Source organism: Girardinichthys multiradiatus, chromosome 22, assembly GCF_021462225.1.
Source record: "Girardinichthys multiradiatus isolate DD_20200921_A chromosome 22, DD_fGirMul_XY1, whole genome shotgun sequence".
NCBI lineage: Eukaryota > Metazoa > Chordata > Actinopteri > Cyprinodontiformes > Goodeidae > Girardinichthys > Girardinichthys multiradiatus.
The window spans coordinates 15162525-15180293 of record NC_061814.1 but is presented as its reverse complement, the minus strand read 5'-3'; the positions used below and the strand labels follow the sequence as shown (position 1 = coordinate 15180293).

The following is a 17769-nucleotide window of genomic DNA, read 5'->3' as shown; positions in this document are numbered from 1 at the left end:
AGAGGACAGACAACCTGTACACTTTAGGTGGCACAAAAGTTCAGCAACATAAAATCAATTTTAAAAATCTACACCTAAACCCAAAACTCCAACAAATTCAAGACTTATGAATTTGTTACATCTCTGCAAAAACAACACTTTACCATAATCAGCTCTTGCAGAATAGAGGTTGATCAACGTTACAAACCTTGCCATTCTTGTTTGAAATACTTTTTTAATCTTGCTTTGTACCTAATGATTAAAAAAATGTAAAACGTCTTTCTTGTAGCCTTAGATGCATCTGCATGTTTTTCTTCAATAAACTGGATGTGTGAGCAAGCTGGCAGGAGAATCCTGAAAAGAGTTGTAGTTTGCCCTGAATCTGCTATCTAGTGATCTGTTGGTCATGGCTGAGCGTTTGTTAGTTTTTATACCCAACAGAAGATTTGCCACAGTGAATAGCAATGCTTTTATTCCCTGGGCATATTCTTTAACATTCAGCCAGAGCAAGTGATTCTGGGGTTCGAAGGAGAAAAGAGGGGTTTGGATGAGGTGTTTCTACATAATTTAGAATCTGCTTCAAAGCAAAAAAAAAAACAAAAAATGTTTATATGGAATTTTAAGTACATGTTAAGTTATATTACAATGGTGTGCCAACACATTATTGTCTGTCAGAAAGTGATAAGCCACTATGGGAGCACACTCAACCTGTTTGAGCTGTGTGCAGCAGGCAGATATAACAGTTCAGTGTTCAAAAATCATAATTTGGTCCATGTTGGTAAGATGCAAAGGATCCTGTGTATTCTATTAAAATATAACTTCCTAAAAATAAGATGATTTTAAGGCAGGTGTAGCCTTAGGGCTCAGCTGGATGCTTTAATAATTTTTTGGCAATAATGAAATTATGTTTTTGATCAATTTTAGTATGGCACACGGCGTAAAAGATCCGGTGTTCTTCTTTTATTACACTAGAAATCCCTAAAATAAAGTTAAATCATTTTAAGACAGATATAACTTTTGGCAGGTAAACCTTGCCATTAAAAAGGATTTTAGAAAATTGTTAATTATGTAGATTCCTGTGGCTAAACACAAAATAAATATTTAAAACAGATCATTTTTTATAATGTAACAATGTCTAAAAGAGAAAGTAGACACAGTGCTTAGAAGAACAAATTACATATGTTACACAAATTACACAATATGTTGCTGTATGGTTTGGAATAAAAGTGAGACTAGTGCATAAAGATAAAGAATCTATAAGTAATGTCTTTATATCATTAATATTCTGCATGGGTTTAAATAGTGTAGCTTTTTATGATACAAACTAAAAACAACACTTACAGACTACCTCGAGAAAACACGTTCCCTCACGCCAATGTAAAGGCTGACCCGCGCTCACTTTTTAACACAACCTGTTACCGAAAACAGCCGCACTCAACAGCGCCCTCTGGAGTCGTAAAATCAAACTGTCACCAAATCTGAAGGAACACCTCCCCAGAGCAGTCCACTGACGTAGCGGTTGCCGCAGCAACCGAGTTGGCGTCACCACTGTGGACTTTCAGATTCATGACTTCGCATTTCTTCTCGAGGTCTCTCCTGCCCGAAAACACGTCCACGACTGAGACATGACGACATGTTTATGAGGAAGACTTCCCCTTACGCTTCTTTCCGTTTGTCGGGGTTGTGTATGGTGGAGCTGCCGCGGAGCTGGACCTGAGAAGGGAGGACGTCGCTGTGTCCGTGCGGTTGTTCTCCAACGTCGGCCAACATGTCTGAGGATGACAGTGAGTGGATTATAGAGAGCATCGTTGGCTACCTTGGGAGTCCCGAATGGGTTATCCCCGTCACGGACTTCATGGAAAACAAATGCACAGGTGAAAATTAGCCCTCAGTCTCACTCATAGGTGGAATGCTTCGAGAACTGGGAGGCGGCTAAGCTAACGCTAACTTGTGATTGTGTTTGTGGTTTCTGCGCATTTAAGATCGGATAGCATGCTTGTGATTAAGTTCAATAGCAAAGTGTTTCTTGCAGCTCCAGAATATCCGCTGAAATAATGCTCACTTAATATGTTTTCCCAGTTTTTGATGACGAAGATGAAAACAAGCTATCATACACAGAAATCCATCAGCAGTACAAGAAACTGGTGAGTAGATTCCACCAGTTTCACGGTTTTTACTCCGTGCTATGACATATATTTATTATGAATTGTCTAAAACTGCTGACTCATCAATCGGGACTGCTGAACGCCGTTGTCGCTTCACTGTAGGCGGAGAAGCTGCTGGAGAATTACATGCAGGAGGTTGGCATCAACGAGCAGCAGTTCCTGGATGCATGCACCTCTCCCTTTGCCAAGTCCCAATCTTTGCAGGTATTTTGAGCTCCCTCTGCACACCACTGTTGGCCTGCCAGCTGACCTGAATGCAAAGACTGAATGCAAAGACAAGGATGGGATTTGCTTATGTAACCGTTTCTCCTCCTACAAGGAAAATGTGTTTTTCTGTCAAAAAGGCAACATCCAAAACTGGTTTTGGGGCATAATCTGCAATCCAGTTTTTGGAAAAACTGTGATGCATATTGAAATGTATAAAAAAACACTCTACTGGTCAAAATGTTGAATGCTAGATTCAATGTGTAAAAATGGTTTAATCAATGCACATTGCAACAAAATAAACATGATTATTACACATTGATTCACTTATCAGATGACATACAGTTGAATCCAGCTATTTATTTATAAAGAAAAACTCGCATTATCACGTTTTTCTTGCTGTCTGACATTTTATCAGACTAATCCTTTCTTCAAAGTGAAAAGTTACATACAATCAATGGTTTGTAGTAGAATTTACTTTTAAACACTATAACTTGGAAAGGATTTTTTTGAGGTATCTTTGTACAAGCTTTTCACAATAGTTTGCTGACATTTTGGCCCATTCCTGCTGAAAGAACTGGTGCAACTGAGTCAGATTTGTAGGCCACCTTGCTCACATACACCTTTACAGCTTTATCCACACATTTTCTGTGGGACAGAAATCAGAGCTTTGAAATGACCGCTACAAAGCTTTAACTTTGTTGTCCTTGACCCACTTTGGATCTGCTAGACTGCAAATCATTGCATTACTTCTTTAGCATTCTATGAAGTTCTGCAGAAGGCTGTTATTGACCTATTCCTGTAATCAGATGTGTGGCAGTGGGGAAACATCTAAAACATGCAGGACAGTGGACCGTGAGGACTAGGGTCTGTGGACCACTGCATTAGAATTTGACTGGCACTGTTCCGACATGGCGCCGCCAGATCAGCAGTGATTGAGTTCAGGATTTGTTTGCAGTCTCTAGGTGATTCAAATCTCAACAGTTACCTCAAAGGTACACAGTTACTGCCTGCAAATACAGTTACGTTTGCCTAAGAGAAAGAATCTGAAGTTTATGTATGTCTTATTATATTTGTGAGGAAAAAAAAACCCAGAATAACCAGTTAATGACTGGTTCTTCATGTGTAGCTCAGTTCCCTGGAAAAAAAGCATTGTCAGCGACTGATATAAAATCACTGAGCACCATACTTATGATTCTTTTAAAGACCTTTTTAAATCTATGCCTACAGTTTAACATTGAGGGGATTTAATGTAAATGTAATAAATGTGTGAAATAATTTTTAATTTGAATGCAATTATGCTGCAGCATCTTCTTCTAGAGAGCCACAGAAATGTCAGATATACAGTGCAAAAGTATTCCCACAACTTCCTCAGCTTCAATGTATTTCAGTACATTTTCATGTGATAGACCAAGACAAAGTAGTGTATAATTGTAAAGCATAAGAAAAACCTCATTTTCTCTCATTTTGCCCTTTCTTCTTGGCAAAACACATGATAGATGGTAAATGGACTACATTTATTTATGGTCATACTGACCACTCAAAGTGCTTTACACTAGAGCCACATTCACTCAATCTCACATACACAGCAACACCCAAAACGACAGGCAACTTGGGGTTGAGTTCCTTGCCCAGGGGCACATCGACAGCATCCCCACATCATGATGCTTCCACCACTATGTTTCACTGTGGGAGATGGTGTGTTCAGGGTGACGTCCGGTGTTAGTTTTCTGTCACACACAGCATTTTGCATGTAGTCCAAAAAGTGTGTCATCTAACCGGAGCACCTTCTTTTACTTTCTTCTGCAAATGTGACTTATTGCTCTTTTTCAATAATGGCTTTTATTTGAGCCCAAAACTAGTTGTTGTCATGTCAATATAATTTACCAGAAGAGCTGCAGGTGTCTGCTGTTCCTTTAGAGTTATCTAGGGCATCTTGGCTGCTTCTCTGATTAATGCCCCCTTGTCCAGTCTGTCAGTTAAGGGGCACAGCTGTATTTGCACTGAGATTAATTTACATGCAGTTTGGACTCTATTTACAAACTATATGACCTCTGAAGGCAGCAGGTTGTGGTGGGTTTTATTTATGGGCAGTAAAAAGCGCTGAATTACAGATGCACACCACACTTTTAAGATTTTTATTAGTAAACCATGTAGTATTTTCCTGCCACTTCACTACTGTGTGCTACTTTTTGTCAATAAATATATAAGAAGACTGAGAACAGGCTTAGAAAGGAAGAAGCTAAATAGTCAGGAGGAAAGCATTGTTCCAATTGTGCACTGAATGACATTAAGGACTTTGCCAAACGGTTGCCTAGATGTAGGATTGACTGCTAATAGAACAGGAAGCCAGTGTATAGGATTAACTTTAAGTATCGCAGTGTTTGAAAACATACCATCGTATATGTTGCGGTTGTTGGATTAGCGCACTTTAAGTACATCTCTTTCTGATCCACAAGTACTCCTTGGTCATAAAAGATGCAGTACATTCATTTCTTTAACAAGGAGAATATTTTAGAATAGCATTGTCCTATTCAAGATTTTTTGTTGTCTTAAATGCTGCTGCTGTTCATTTTTTTGACACCTTATATCATTGTTTGTGTAACATTATGGAGAAAAGCAAAACTCCAAATAAGTTTTTGAATCAATATACATTTTTTTTTTGTCATTAAACAGAGCAACTTTTATGTTGTGGTGAGACGTTTGCGCATCCTCTCTGGCATCTTTCAATCAAAGCAGGTCCAGTTCTTGACCAGAGCTGCTACTAGAACCAGTTTACTGATTCTTTATCATTTTTGGCTTGGTTTTCCACAGAGAACCGGCTCAGAGCCAATTTGTTATCATAATGCATGGAGACAGTTTAACTTCACAATTAACCGTTTATCTCACTGTCCCTGCAAATAGATATCCTAATATCACCAGCCTGAATTTATTAAAGATGTTTTGAATAAAGAACATTTTTTGATCCCATCCGGCGGATCTCTGGTTGCTATCAGCAGCAGTGCAAATAGGAGTAGAAGCAGAAGAAGAAGAGCAGAATTTAACCTGGTGATACAGAAAGACCAGGCAGCTTCTAACAACTGATTTAAAAATGGCGTTTATGGATTTAGCAGAAAATATTACATGTGACCTCACAGATCTATGCAGCACATTAACCTATGTTAACTATGTGGTGGGTGAGATAAAAATTCCCCGCATACAGATGAGAGACATTGAGCCCATTATCCCACCTTAATCTGGCAGTTTTTTTGTGTTGAAGCTTGATGGTTTTACTGTTATGAGTAAAACAGAAGTTTTAAATATGGCCCCTAACAACATTTTTATTGGCAGTTGGCCTCCACTTCCTGATCATAAATGGCGCTTTCCTCTGTCCATGAAGAGTGGACGAGTTGATGCTGACATACAGAGACACGAAAAAGTATTTATCCCCTTAAAAATGTCCTGTTTGTCCTTTTTTGTTATACTTTTTGTTTTAGATCGTCAAAGAAATGTTATTATCTAACTAAGACAACCTGAGTAAATACAAAGTGATGTAGTCATTTATTAATTTACAACCTGTTTAAGGTCACATCACAGCACCCCAATCAGATGTTAGCTCAGAATTTGACTAGACCACACTTAAAGCTTCATTTTGTTTTTGTGCTTTGCTGGTTTCTTAGTTTTTTGAGCAATTCAAAAGCAGATGTTCTGTTGGATCCTTGTCCAGCTTAAGATCACAAACTGATTGTCGGACATTTTCCTTCGGGATTTTCTGGTACAGGACAGAGTTCCTTGTTCCGTCAACTATGACAAATCATCCAGGCCCAGAAGCAGCAAAGCAGCCCCAGACCATCACACTTCCACCACCTTTGTGTTCTTTTGGGGTCAGCAGTGGTTTTTCGCCTTGGAAACGACCCCATGAATGCCGTTTTGCCCAGTCTGTTTCTTATTGTTGAATCTCGTTTGCCTCTGCAAATGAGGTCTTCTCATCTATTCTTAAATTTCTTTACACCGGGGCGTGATGCTTTTCTTTTTGAGATCGTTTAGCCTTCGTCATGTTGTCAGAAAGGTTCTATTTAAGTGATTCCTTGATTCAGAGTGGCTGGCAGGAATCAAGCTTAGGTGTGGCCACTTATTAGTGAAATTAAACCAAAATGTTGTGTTTGTTGAAGTTAATTCATGATTAAACTAATGTGGGAATTATTTTTACACACTGATATTAAAATTAGTTTCATGATCTGAAACAACAAAGTAAAACCCCAAGGTTTCTCATGCTGCCATTTACAAACATTACCACTGAAGCATCCCAGCCATGTTTACTTTTTAATAGGTTTGCATTTGTGTTTATCAGCCCATGTTCCAGCCAGTTCTGGCCACAGATGACTTCCAGATGTTTCGCTCACTGATGGTTCAGAAGAACATGGAGCTGCAGCTTCAAGCCCTCAGAGTCATTAAAGAAAAAAATGGTAGGTGAAAGTAGCAAACACAATGCACTTTTATATCCAAACACACATTTTCAGTGTGAATGCTGCAAATAAAATCTCTGTGTGAAGGGGCCCTCCCAGAGTGTCTGACCGATGGGGTTGATGTGATGACAGAGTTGCAGCAGCAAGAGATGAAAATCCTTGAGGAAGTTCTAAAGTATGTCCCCTATGTTTACTTTCTTTCACTCATGTTATTTTACTTTCTGTTTCAAATGCAGAAATATCCAGATAGTTATCTCTTTTCCCACTGCCATTTTACAAATGATTTTGCACCACCACCGAGGCTACATGTTTGATGTGGTCCATGAAACCGTTTTGCTGACCAGTCAGTATCCCCAGTCAGTCACCTCAATCATCTATTCATTTCCTGTAGTAATAAGGGGAGGGCAGGCCAGCCCCAGCAATGTGTGAAAGCTGCCAGTGTCACAGGGCCATTGCAAACCTCCAGCTCAGCATGCACCCACTCACTGCTAAAGGCAATTTAGAGTAAGCAATTAAAATAACATGCAGGTTTGTAAACTGTAAGATAAAAGGTGGAGTACCTAGAGAAAAGCCTTTCATTTACAAGAAGAACATGTGAACTCCACACCGAAAGGGCCTAAGGCTAGATTTAGCGGAAAACGTTGCTAACCACCACACTAACATGGAGGCTGTTGTCTGAAATGGATATGATTATTACTTAATAATTACACTACAATTACTGTTAATGTTATGACTGATTTCCTACGACCAGAAGCATGGCCCAACTGGAACCAAACGTTTCAGGTGTACCTGAATCTAAATCCTGAATTCTTTCAAATACTCTTTGAAAAGTATTCATACCTCTTGAGGTTTTTCCACATTTCCTCTCATTAAAAACAAACAAACATCATTGTATTTTACTGGGATTTTATCTGATACACCAACACAAAGTAGTGCATGATTGTAAAGTGGAAGGAAAAAGATGCATGGTTGTTGAAAAGGATTTATGACCAAAAAGAATTTGTAAAATGCATGTTGTGCAGGTGTGTGACTACCACACATTTTCTTCCAGGATTGCCCTCTATTTAGCTCCATCAACTCTAACCAGCTGCCCTGCCCCTTCTGGAAGAAAAGCTTCCCCACAACATGACGTTGCTACTGCTAGTGTTCACTGTGAGGATAGTGTGTTTGGGGTGTTGTGCAGTGTTAGTTTTCTGTAACACAGCATTTTTAATATAGGCCAAAAAGACCAATTTTGCTCTCATCCAATCAGGGTACATTCTTAGACTAGTTTGCTGTGTCCCCACATTTCCTGTGGGAATCTACAAACAAAACTTCCCTCTTGCCACTCTTTCATAAAGACCAGCTTTGTGATCAACTATAGTTGTCAACAGATTCTCCAACTGAGCTGTGTATCTCTGCAGCTTCCCTAGAGATACCATGGACCTCCTGGATCTTGGAGATCCTATATCCCAGCTCTCTAATGGGATTTTGCTAGTGACAGCAAGGCCAAATAAAACACAGAGAATCCCCTAGGAATGCAGCTAAGCTCGTTAGCTGTCAGCTAATTTAGGTTATCAGGGTTGAAAGTTAGAACGCAACTGAGAACATTTTATCCCCTTTGTCTTACTAGGCTGCCTTGGCAACCTACTTTCAGTTTTATTCCCCTCTCTTCCAGATCACTGCAAAAAGATCTGGCTATGAACATAGGAACATTTCAATCTGCAAAACATGTCCAGTGATGGTTTTAAGAGTAACTTAAAAGAAATTGTCCAAGACGATGTTATAAAACACTTCTGTCCAGCTTCTCTAGGGCAATAATTGCAGTGCAAAATTTAGGTTTCGCCGAGTCTTGATACATCTTGGTAGGTATGTCCTCAGACTGGTTCAGCTTTTAAGTCTGATCATTTTCATGATTATGACTTGCATCTAATTAAAAGTTTAGAATACGAATGCGACTGATTTAAAAAAAAAAAAAAAAGATTTTCGTACAGAAATCCAATCCATTACTAGCCTTATGGAGATGCTGATTTCATGTTCCAGCAGGATGTGGCACCACTTTGCTTGAGTGGCCACCAAAGTAGCCTGATCTAAGGTCAAATACAGAATCTATGGAGTATTGTTAAGAGGAAGATTAGAGACACTAGGTCCAAAAATACAGACAAGCTGAAGGCTGCTATTAAAGCAACCTGGGTTTTTTACCACCACAGCAGAACCTGATCGCTGATCGCCTCTATTCCATTCTGCATCGATACAGTAACTCATGCAAGAGGAGATTAACCTATTAAGTTTATATACTGTACAGTACATGGACATACATTTCAGCCAGCCTATATTTCTGTGTTGAAAATATTTTTTATTGATTGGGTAAAATAACAGGCTGTATAGAGTTGGTAAAACATGGGCGAATGGGTCAAAATAGTTTAATTCTTGCTTCTACTACAGTAGTTTATTCATGATCTACTGAAGGGTGTATGAAGGGCAGCGATGGACAAGTTACTTTAAAAACGTAGTTATAGTTACAAGTTAGTTCTTCAAAAAAGTAACTGAGTTAGAATCAGAATCTCCTTTATTGGCCAAAATTGTGTTTCCACAAACAAGGAACTTTGCTTCCGTTTCAAGCACTCACAGCGTACAGATTTGAAGTATTAAAGGAACAGTATGTACATGTATGTACAGCCATTTTTATATAAAGAAAATAATGAAACTCAGGTTGTAGTAGTGCAAATAGGGTTATTTTGTTATACAGCCAGAGCTGATTACTCTGGCTGTGAGGTGTTCATTGTGTTCATCAGAGAAACAGCCTGAGGGAAGAAACTGTCTCTGTGGCGGCTGGTTTTTGCCATTAGTGCTCTGAAGCACTGACCTTATGGTAAAAGTCTAAATAGTTTGTGTCCAGGATGTGTGGGATCTGCAGAGAGGTTAGCTGTTTTTTTCCTCCCCCTAGACCTATACAAGTCCATCATCAGGTCAGCCCTGATGATCCTCTCTGCAGATCTAAGCGTTCATTACAATCTGGACCTGTCCTGTTTTGTGGATGAACCAAACCACACAGTGATGGACAAAGATGGTACATACTGAATAATGACAGAGTAGAAGATGACCAGCAGCTCCTATTGAAGGTTGTACTTCCTGAGTTGCCACCTAAAGAACAGTCTCTGCTGGGCCTTCTTCCAAATACTGTCTATGTGTGAAGACCAGCTAAGGTCCAGAGAAAAGGTGGTTCCTAGGAACCAGTAGTGATCCACAGCTGACACAGTGTTGTTGAAGATTGTGAGGGGAGGCAGTGTGGGGGGAGTTCTCCGTAAGTACATCATCATCTTGACAGTTGTGAACAGGTTAATCTCCAGGGTCCTAATTAGAAATATTCTGTCACTTGAAAGCAAGCTTAAGCTTGGATATTGTCACCCCATCTCCTTCGTTTGCTGAGCGCATGTTGGTACCACCTGCTAGCATCAGCACCGTCATTCTTGGCGACTAGTGTTGTCGAAGTGACGTTGAGAGGTGATTTGTGAGATTCAGCTTGCTTACAACTGATGTGAAGATCCACTTTGTTCCAGGGCATAAATTACACTTCACATATAGATACTTGCCTTTTATCTATTTGAGAGAAAAATGATCTCTGTACCTCTACTGAAAGAAACACTACCTTGGAGAAATCTGATCTCTACATGAGTGTGTGTCTGTCAGCCATGTTTATGATGTGCTCACTGCGTGTATATGTTTGTGCGTGAACACCCGCTCAGGTCTGCGTCTGGTTGGTTTACCATGACCACTTTGCTCTTCCTCAGCCAGTCAGCAGCACTTAAACTTGATTGTTTTCGCCCCCTTAGCTCCAGGTAACTTGAAGACGGCTTCCACCCTCAGTGTGCTGTATTATAGTAACACGGCCGCACCGCGTTTTACTGTCAGTAACAATAACGGCGTTGTAAGAGTGGAATAAGTAATTAGTTAGATTGCCTGCTACACCGTTAGTAACACCATTTATTTTAGTGTCGTTATTCCCATCACTGTTGAAGAGAGTATAAAAAAATCTGGGTTCCCTCTAGATTAATAGAGATCTTACTGCCTGATAAATATTGAAGATCCTCCACATTTGTCTCAAAAAAGCACTGGAATGGCCTGTAGTTCAGTCACATCAGATATATCATGAGTGTTGAATAAATGCATAAAAACAGTGAGTATTGTTAGAGTTGGCTGCGCATCTCATCTAATATTGTATCTGTTTTCTCCTGCTAACTTGTTCTTAGAAAGTCAAAGGAAGAGTATGATGAAGAGATGTCCAGGAGGCTGCTAACAGAGAAGAAGATTGGTTCCACTTCCACCAGCTCCTCTGATAAGCCAAATACAGAAGGTGTTGAAGCTCAGGAGGCCACAATAATTTCACTTACACAGAGCAACACGTCCAAACCCACATCAGGTAAGTCACAACAAGCAAAGATTTCCAAAACAACACTGATATAAGAGAAGTTGTGGTACAAATATGAGCAACTGGACATCACTAACAAGATCGATTATTGGTTTTTTGTATTTCTATGTGGGAAATAATTTACTTGTAGGTCTAGTAAATGGCTTGTATGCTGCTGCTTTTGTGTAATTGACTCATTAATCAAAAGGGGTGTGTTCAAAATAACAGGAGCCTAATCTGTGAGGTCATTCATTCTGTAAAGCAACAGGTGTCAAATAGGCGGTGCTTATTTAAGAACGAAGACAGCAGATCTTACACATGCTGGTTCTGAAGTAAAGTTGGTCATTCCAGTAATTGTTCAGAGGAACAGTATAACATAATTAAAAAGTTCATTCATTCATTCCATTAATTTATAAGAAATTAAAATAAACACCCTCGGTTGCACCAAATGCTTTACAGGTAGAATATAAACAGGTCTAGCCCAATAACTAACAGTATTGGCAATAAAATCTAGGCAGCTCTAAAATAGAGTATATCAGCCAGAGAAAATATAAACAATATACAAGTGATCCAACTAATTACATGCCAGACTAACAGTCAACCAGGACAGAACACCTGGTTTAAAGAGATGTGTCTACAAAGGTTTTTTTTAATGGATCATATTCCTCTTTAGGTCTCACATGACATGTGAGACTCTTCTACAGCTTTGGTGCAGACAGAAAATGCCCTCTCCCCTTTTTTTTTAAGCCGGGATCCAGGAACTTCTAAAAGTAGCTGTTTTGACACTTTCAAAGCTCCGGTGGAACTTTGATTGTTTAATCTTACAGATATACTGTGTGCCAATGCAAGGAAGCTAAAATTTGAAATAACGTGGTATCGCCATTTAGCTCCAGTAAGATGGTGAGGAGGTGCGGTATGGAGCACCTGCAGGCGAAAAACCAGATTCAGATCCAGGCCAATCTACAATGAGTTACAATAATCTAAGCATGAGGATATATAAAGGCTGGTATCACCTTCTCAAAATCCTGATGTTGTAAATAGGCCTTGACCTAATAAGCTTAGCTGAAATAAGCTTGCCTTTACAGCTGGGCTAATCATTTTCACAAAAAAAAACAAGGTTTCTCACTGATGGCTGGGAGAAAGAAGCTAACGAGCCAATGACTCTGTTGTAGCTATCTAAAGGTGCGTTCACACCAAACGCGATTTCTGCGAAAGGAGCGGCCAATTTACATGTTATCCCTATGTAGAGGCGCGTTCAGGAGCGGAGCGGCGCGGTGCGAAGGACGCGGAAGGCGCGGCAAGCAAAGCGGGAGCGAAGCGGCGCGATGGACGAGTTGAAAAATCTGAACTTTTTCCTAAATTCGCGTCGCGTCAACCAATCAGGGACTGGATGTGGCTGTGACGTAGGGTGAAGGACCAAAGCGGAGAAGAAGCAGTTGTCAATGATGGAGGACCAGATCATGGTCGCGGTGTGCGGCAAGCCAGAGTTGTATGACTCAACTAATTATTTTTACCGAGACAAGTACAGAAAGGATCTGGCCTGGTTATGTTTAGGCACAAATATCTTATATTTAGGAGATGTGGACATTAAAAATCGGCTGTTTTTTTTACTGAGCTGAGATTTATTTACTCACCGAAGACAGATGGACAGGTGTTCAGCAGCGGGGATACAGCGCCAGTAAACCGCGGTGAAGTTAGTGTGAAGATGGATGTTCAAGCTCCGCGGAGTTAGCAGCATCTAGCTCACGGTTGTTCCGATTCAGGCACTCAGATTTTCCACGATTGTTTGGTACGGAAACTTATTGACGGTCCCCAGGGAGCCACCGCGCGTCAGAAGAGGGAGCAACAGAGAGCAGCTAGCCGAAATCTGGGTGCCTGACTCGGATCGGCCGTGGGCTGGATGCCGCTGGCTCCGCGGAGCTTGAGTGACCGGCTTCGGGCTGGCTTCACTGCGGTCGCCGGTAGTTGGCGTCCCGGAGGCCGATTCGTCTCCCATTAACACAAGTAGAATGTCGAAATACAATGATAGTTTTATTTTAGTATATGTTGAAGAATTTGATCTTCCTCCAAGATTAAATGGCTGAGATTCTTGCATTCCCTGAGTTGAAGCAGAACCTTTAGCTTGAATCAGTAGATAGATCTGTAGATCATCAGCAAAGACAGGCACGAAGATATGATATTGTGTGTGAGGCGACAGTGGCAACGGTGGTAGGGGTTCGTCCTTTAACCGGTGGGTTGCCGGTTTGAACCCCCGCTCCATCCATCTCAGTCGTTGTGTCCTTGGGCAAGGCACTTAACCTGCCTTGCCTGCTGATGGTGGTCAGAGGGCCCGGATACATTGGTACATATTAAATTGACATGCTTTGTTGAATTTAACAAAATAATCATCAGTATTTTCTTTTTTTACCTACTGACTGAATGCACCCTCCATCACAAATCAATAAGGGGGCATTTACTTCCAGTTTGGTCTCTAGAAAACTTTAAAGTGAGGTTCAACTGCACCTGTATTTCGAAAATACCAAACAAAGCACTAAAACTATACTTTTTTTGGAATTAAAACAAAGAACAAAACCTATGTAAACAAACTGCAGTTACTCAATTCCTTTTTTAATAAGTCCAAGAGTTCTAGATTTGGAACCATCACGATAACCGGGGCATGTCGGAAGGGGAACACATCGGGGCAAAAATCAGCATAGAAATCCTGCCGTGTGAACCACATAAGTTATTCTACATACCAGAGACCAAATATCGGAAGCCAATTTCAGCTTTGTGTTGTTTCATTATTTGTGGAACTTGTGGATAATGAAACAGGTTCAAGGACAATACTTCGTTCTCAAATTTTACAGAATCATTCCAAACAGGGAATGCTCACGAAATTGGTGTTTCAACAAGGCAACGACTCCAAACACACCAGTAGCACCAGTAAGTGAGCACCATCTTGGTTCCAGACCAACAAGATTAATGTTGTGGAGTGGCCAGCCTAATCCCAGTACCTTAATCCAACAGAACACCTGTGGGGTGACATCAAACATGCTGTTTCCGAGGGAAAACCAAGAAATACAGAGGAATTGTAGAGTCTAGCCCAATCACCCTGGGTTGGGGCATCTGTTCACAGGTGCCAGATGTTGGTCGAGTTTCTTCAGTGACACCGTAAAGGATATCTCTATGATATATGAGAAGATAACTCAAACCCTATTGGTTGTTTTCCGACATGTGTGCAGACTGTGGCGGGTCCAGCATCCAGTCCAGAATCCTTCCAGCCGTAAGAGCTCCAACAAAATCCAGTGAGTCCTCCGATGCAAACAGCCGTCAAACAGAGGAGCGGAGCAGCAGCAGGGAGGCTGCAGCTGAGGCCTATCTGGAGGAGGCACACAGGGAAGCTGGTTTCTCTAAGCCATACACTGTGAGTCCGAACCTGGTGCACATCTCACATTGTGAGACTTGCACTGCCTTTATCTCATCTGTCTCTCTTTTTGATTGATAGAACTAAGAAAGGAAGTTCAATGCACTTTTAGTCAAACACTGAATTACCATGACAAGGATGACTGAGAATGTATAGTCTTACTGACAAGTGGATTTCTGCAGGCTTATAGAGCTGTTAGTCCAAACACTGTGGGGGACGCAGTTACCTGCACCATCAAAACAGGACATGAGTTCTAATGTTGGTCTTTTTTTCTGATTTCATTTCACCAAATGATTATATTCAATCCTGATGTTTGAACTTAAACTGTCTGCAGGAGCTGTCACCATCACAGCAGGAGCAGCTCCAGCAGAGGGCAGTGTATCTGCGTCAGCAGCGAGACAAGCTGCACGCGCTGAAAAAAGAGCAGCAGAAAACCAGACAGCCAGCCGTGCCAGAGGAGCCATCTGCCAGTCCCATTCCAGCACCCTCCACCAACTCCGTAAATGCAGCCTGTTTCTGCCCTTCCTTCTCTCCAGAAAAATTATTTAAGCTCTTATTTCACTATTATTATTATTTCTTCTTTTAGGTTAATAAGTTAACAATTACTTTAATTTTAAATCATACATCTCTGACTTATAGTCCTATAAATTCGGGATCATTCACATCAGAAACTTGGTTTTCTCAGTTCACCATTGATTTTACTCATTATTAACCCTTGATGGGTTTTTTTTTTCAGTTTTTGTTCTTTAATTCCTTCTTGCTGTGTCTGATCTTATCTGCTCTGGCCTCTCAGGAGGCAGTGGGACAGCCCCAGATGAACGGGGCCAGCTCCCCTCCTCCTGCTCCCACCTCTCTATCACAACACTCTGCTAACTCCACCAAACAGAAGGTGATCCATCAGCTCCCTGGTGTGAAAGCATACAGCGCCGTCCAAATGTTTTCACACCTCCGAACTTTGATTTTCAACGTTTTTTACAAACCCACAACCATGGTAACTTTAGAGGAGCTGCAGTGATCCACTGATCAGATGGGAGGATCTGTTAACTAAGAGTTGTGTTCAACACAAATCCAGCCATTATAGAAGAGTGACATTGTTAAAGAAAGAAATAAGAAGTCCTGTTTGTAGTTTGCCACAAACCATGTGCTAACACTGCACATCACCCTGAATGCATGAGACCCATTGGGAAACGTGGTGGTGGCAGCATCATCTTTAAGGGATGCTTTTCTTCAGCAGGGACGAGAAAGCTGGTCGGCGATGATGGAAAGATGGATGGAGCTAAATACAGGGCGGTCCGGGAGGTTCAAATTCCAGCAGGACACATACAGCCAGAGCTACAATGGAATGGGTTCAATCAAAACATATTTATTTGGTAGACTGGAAGAGTCAAAGTCCAGACCCATATCCAACTGAGGTGCGGTGTGAAGAGTTGAAAATTGTTGTTTACAGACGCTCTCCTTCCTATCTGACTGCGCTTGAGCTAGTTTGCAAGGAAGAAAGTGCAAAAACAACTCTGACAGAGACGTAGCAAAAAGATCTGCAGCTGTAATTGCCTTACAGAGTACTGGCTCAGCATGGGCTGAATACATATGCACTTTACAATGATGCACTACTTTATGTTGATCTATCAACTGCAATTCCAATAAAATACATTGAAGTTGAAACGTGACAAAATGTGAGCAAGTTCAAGGGGTGTGAATACTTTTGGGAAGCACTGCACACTTTGTTTCTTACTAGCATTATCGTGTTTGTGCCATTTCCTTTTTCCCCCCACACAAACCTACCTTTAGGTAGTCCGTCTTAATCTCTTCGACACAGATTATCCTAGTTCATTCATACATACGCATGCTTCGCTGTTCATGCTGTTACCGTTTCAGCTCAAGCTGAGCATCATTGACCCCTCTGCCTGCTCTGATCTCTTCACAGGAGATATCTGCTGAGGAAAAGAAGAAGCTCCAGAAGAGGAAACATCTGGCTGACAAGCTGAAGGAGGAAGTCATCAAGAAATAACTTTCGCTCTGCGCACAATTTGTCCTCTAGTCTCTTCTCTCAGCTCTTGAACACATGGCATGCTTTCTTTTTTAATTTACTTTATATATCACCTGATGTTTTTTTTTTTTTTTTTCTTAAGAACAAAAAGTAGGACATCGACTTTTCTTTCTGCTGCGGCTAAAATGATGGATATACTACCCTCAACTTTAAGATCCTCTTTTGTTTGAAGAACTTTAGAGACATCAAGCTAATTAAACAGCAAAGGCAGCAGAATGACCAAAATCACTACGTTGTTCCAAGTGTACCGCGAACATTTTGTCGGCATGTTGGAATTTCTAAATTTTGAAGATATTTATGTTGATTTCTCCAAAATTCATGAAATGCAATGGAATATGTGTTCATAGTTTGAAGTAGCTTGTAAGAATCTCCAGAGCAGCAACAATTAAGTCAGTGTTTTGAGTTGAATAGTGTTCTGGTTTAAATTTCCTGGAACTCAAACCGTTTAAGATACATGCTTGAAAATGTCAACTTATGTTCAATATTCAAGAGTTTTCACTCAAAATGTCACTATACAGCAGAGGATCACTGAAGTTATTTCAATGATTTAATTCAAAAAGTGAACCTAAGTTTCATGAGTGAATTTAAAAAAAAAAGTTCATTCGGAAATGCGAGCGTACTGAAAGTACGGCCCTGCGCTGCAGAGTATATGTGCTCAGTCAGTTCATTATAGATGAATCACTGCATCAGTAAATCTGAGTTTAACTTTTTCAATCCAATTACTGAAATAAATTCCTTCTTTGTGATGCTAATCACACCGATTCCCTCACCAAAGGGAAACTTTTTCTTTTCACGCAGCCGATCTTTATGTTAGTAAAGAGATGAACACTAATCACATATTCCTAAAGGGGCCAACAAGGCCGTGTGTTGCGTCCCACGAGTGCAGTATTTATCTTCAATGCAATCAGTTTTCACTTTAAGCATATATGATGCACCAGCTTCTATGTATGTATGTGTTATTTAAGCTGTTTTAATAAATCACATTTTGTAGAAACTTGACCTCCAGGCTTTAGAAATAACTGTAAAGGTCAAAGGTGGCTCAGTCATATGCGGCCTGGTAATCTGTTGTAAGCTTGTAGAAAGGTGTCACCTGGTAATCACAAATTAGCGTCTATTTACAACCAGATACACTGATCGTA

General features: G+C 40.6%; 1 protein-coding gene across 3 annotated transcripts; it reads left to right on the top strand.

The window, feature by feature from the left end:
• Positions 1-1488: 1488 nt before the first annotated feature.
• On the top strand, positions 1489-17629 carry cfap36 (cilia and flagella associated protein 36). Of its 3 annotated transcripts, XM_047351261.1 has the most exons (10): positions 1491-1853; positions 2059-2123; positions 2247-2348; positions 6679-6793; positions 6881-6968; positions 11023-11192; positions 14402-14583; positions 14918-15082; positions 15377-15472; positions 16508-17629. In XM_047351261.1, exons 1-10 carry the CDS (start codon positions 1748-1750, stop codon positions 16589-16591), a joined length of 1173 nt encoding a protein of 390 aa, XP_047207217.1. In that variant the 5' UTR covers positions 1491-1747; the 3' UTR covers positions 16592-17629. The 3 variants fall into 3 exon arrangements, with proteins under 3 accessions (XP_047207219.1, XP_047207217.1, XP_047207218.1); XM_047351263.1 differs by lacking the exon at positions 2247-2348 and having other exon boundaries at positions 1489-1853; XM_047351262.1 differs by lacking the exon at positions 15377-15472 and having other exon boundaries at positions 1494-1853.
• Positions 17630-17769: the final 140 nt, after the last annotated feature.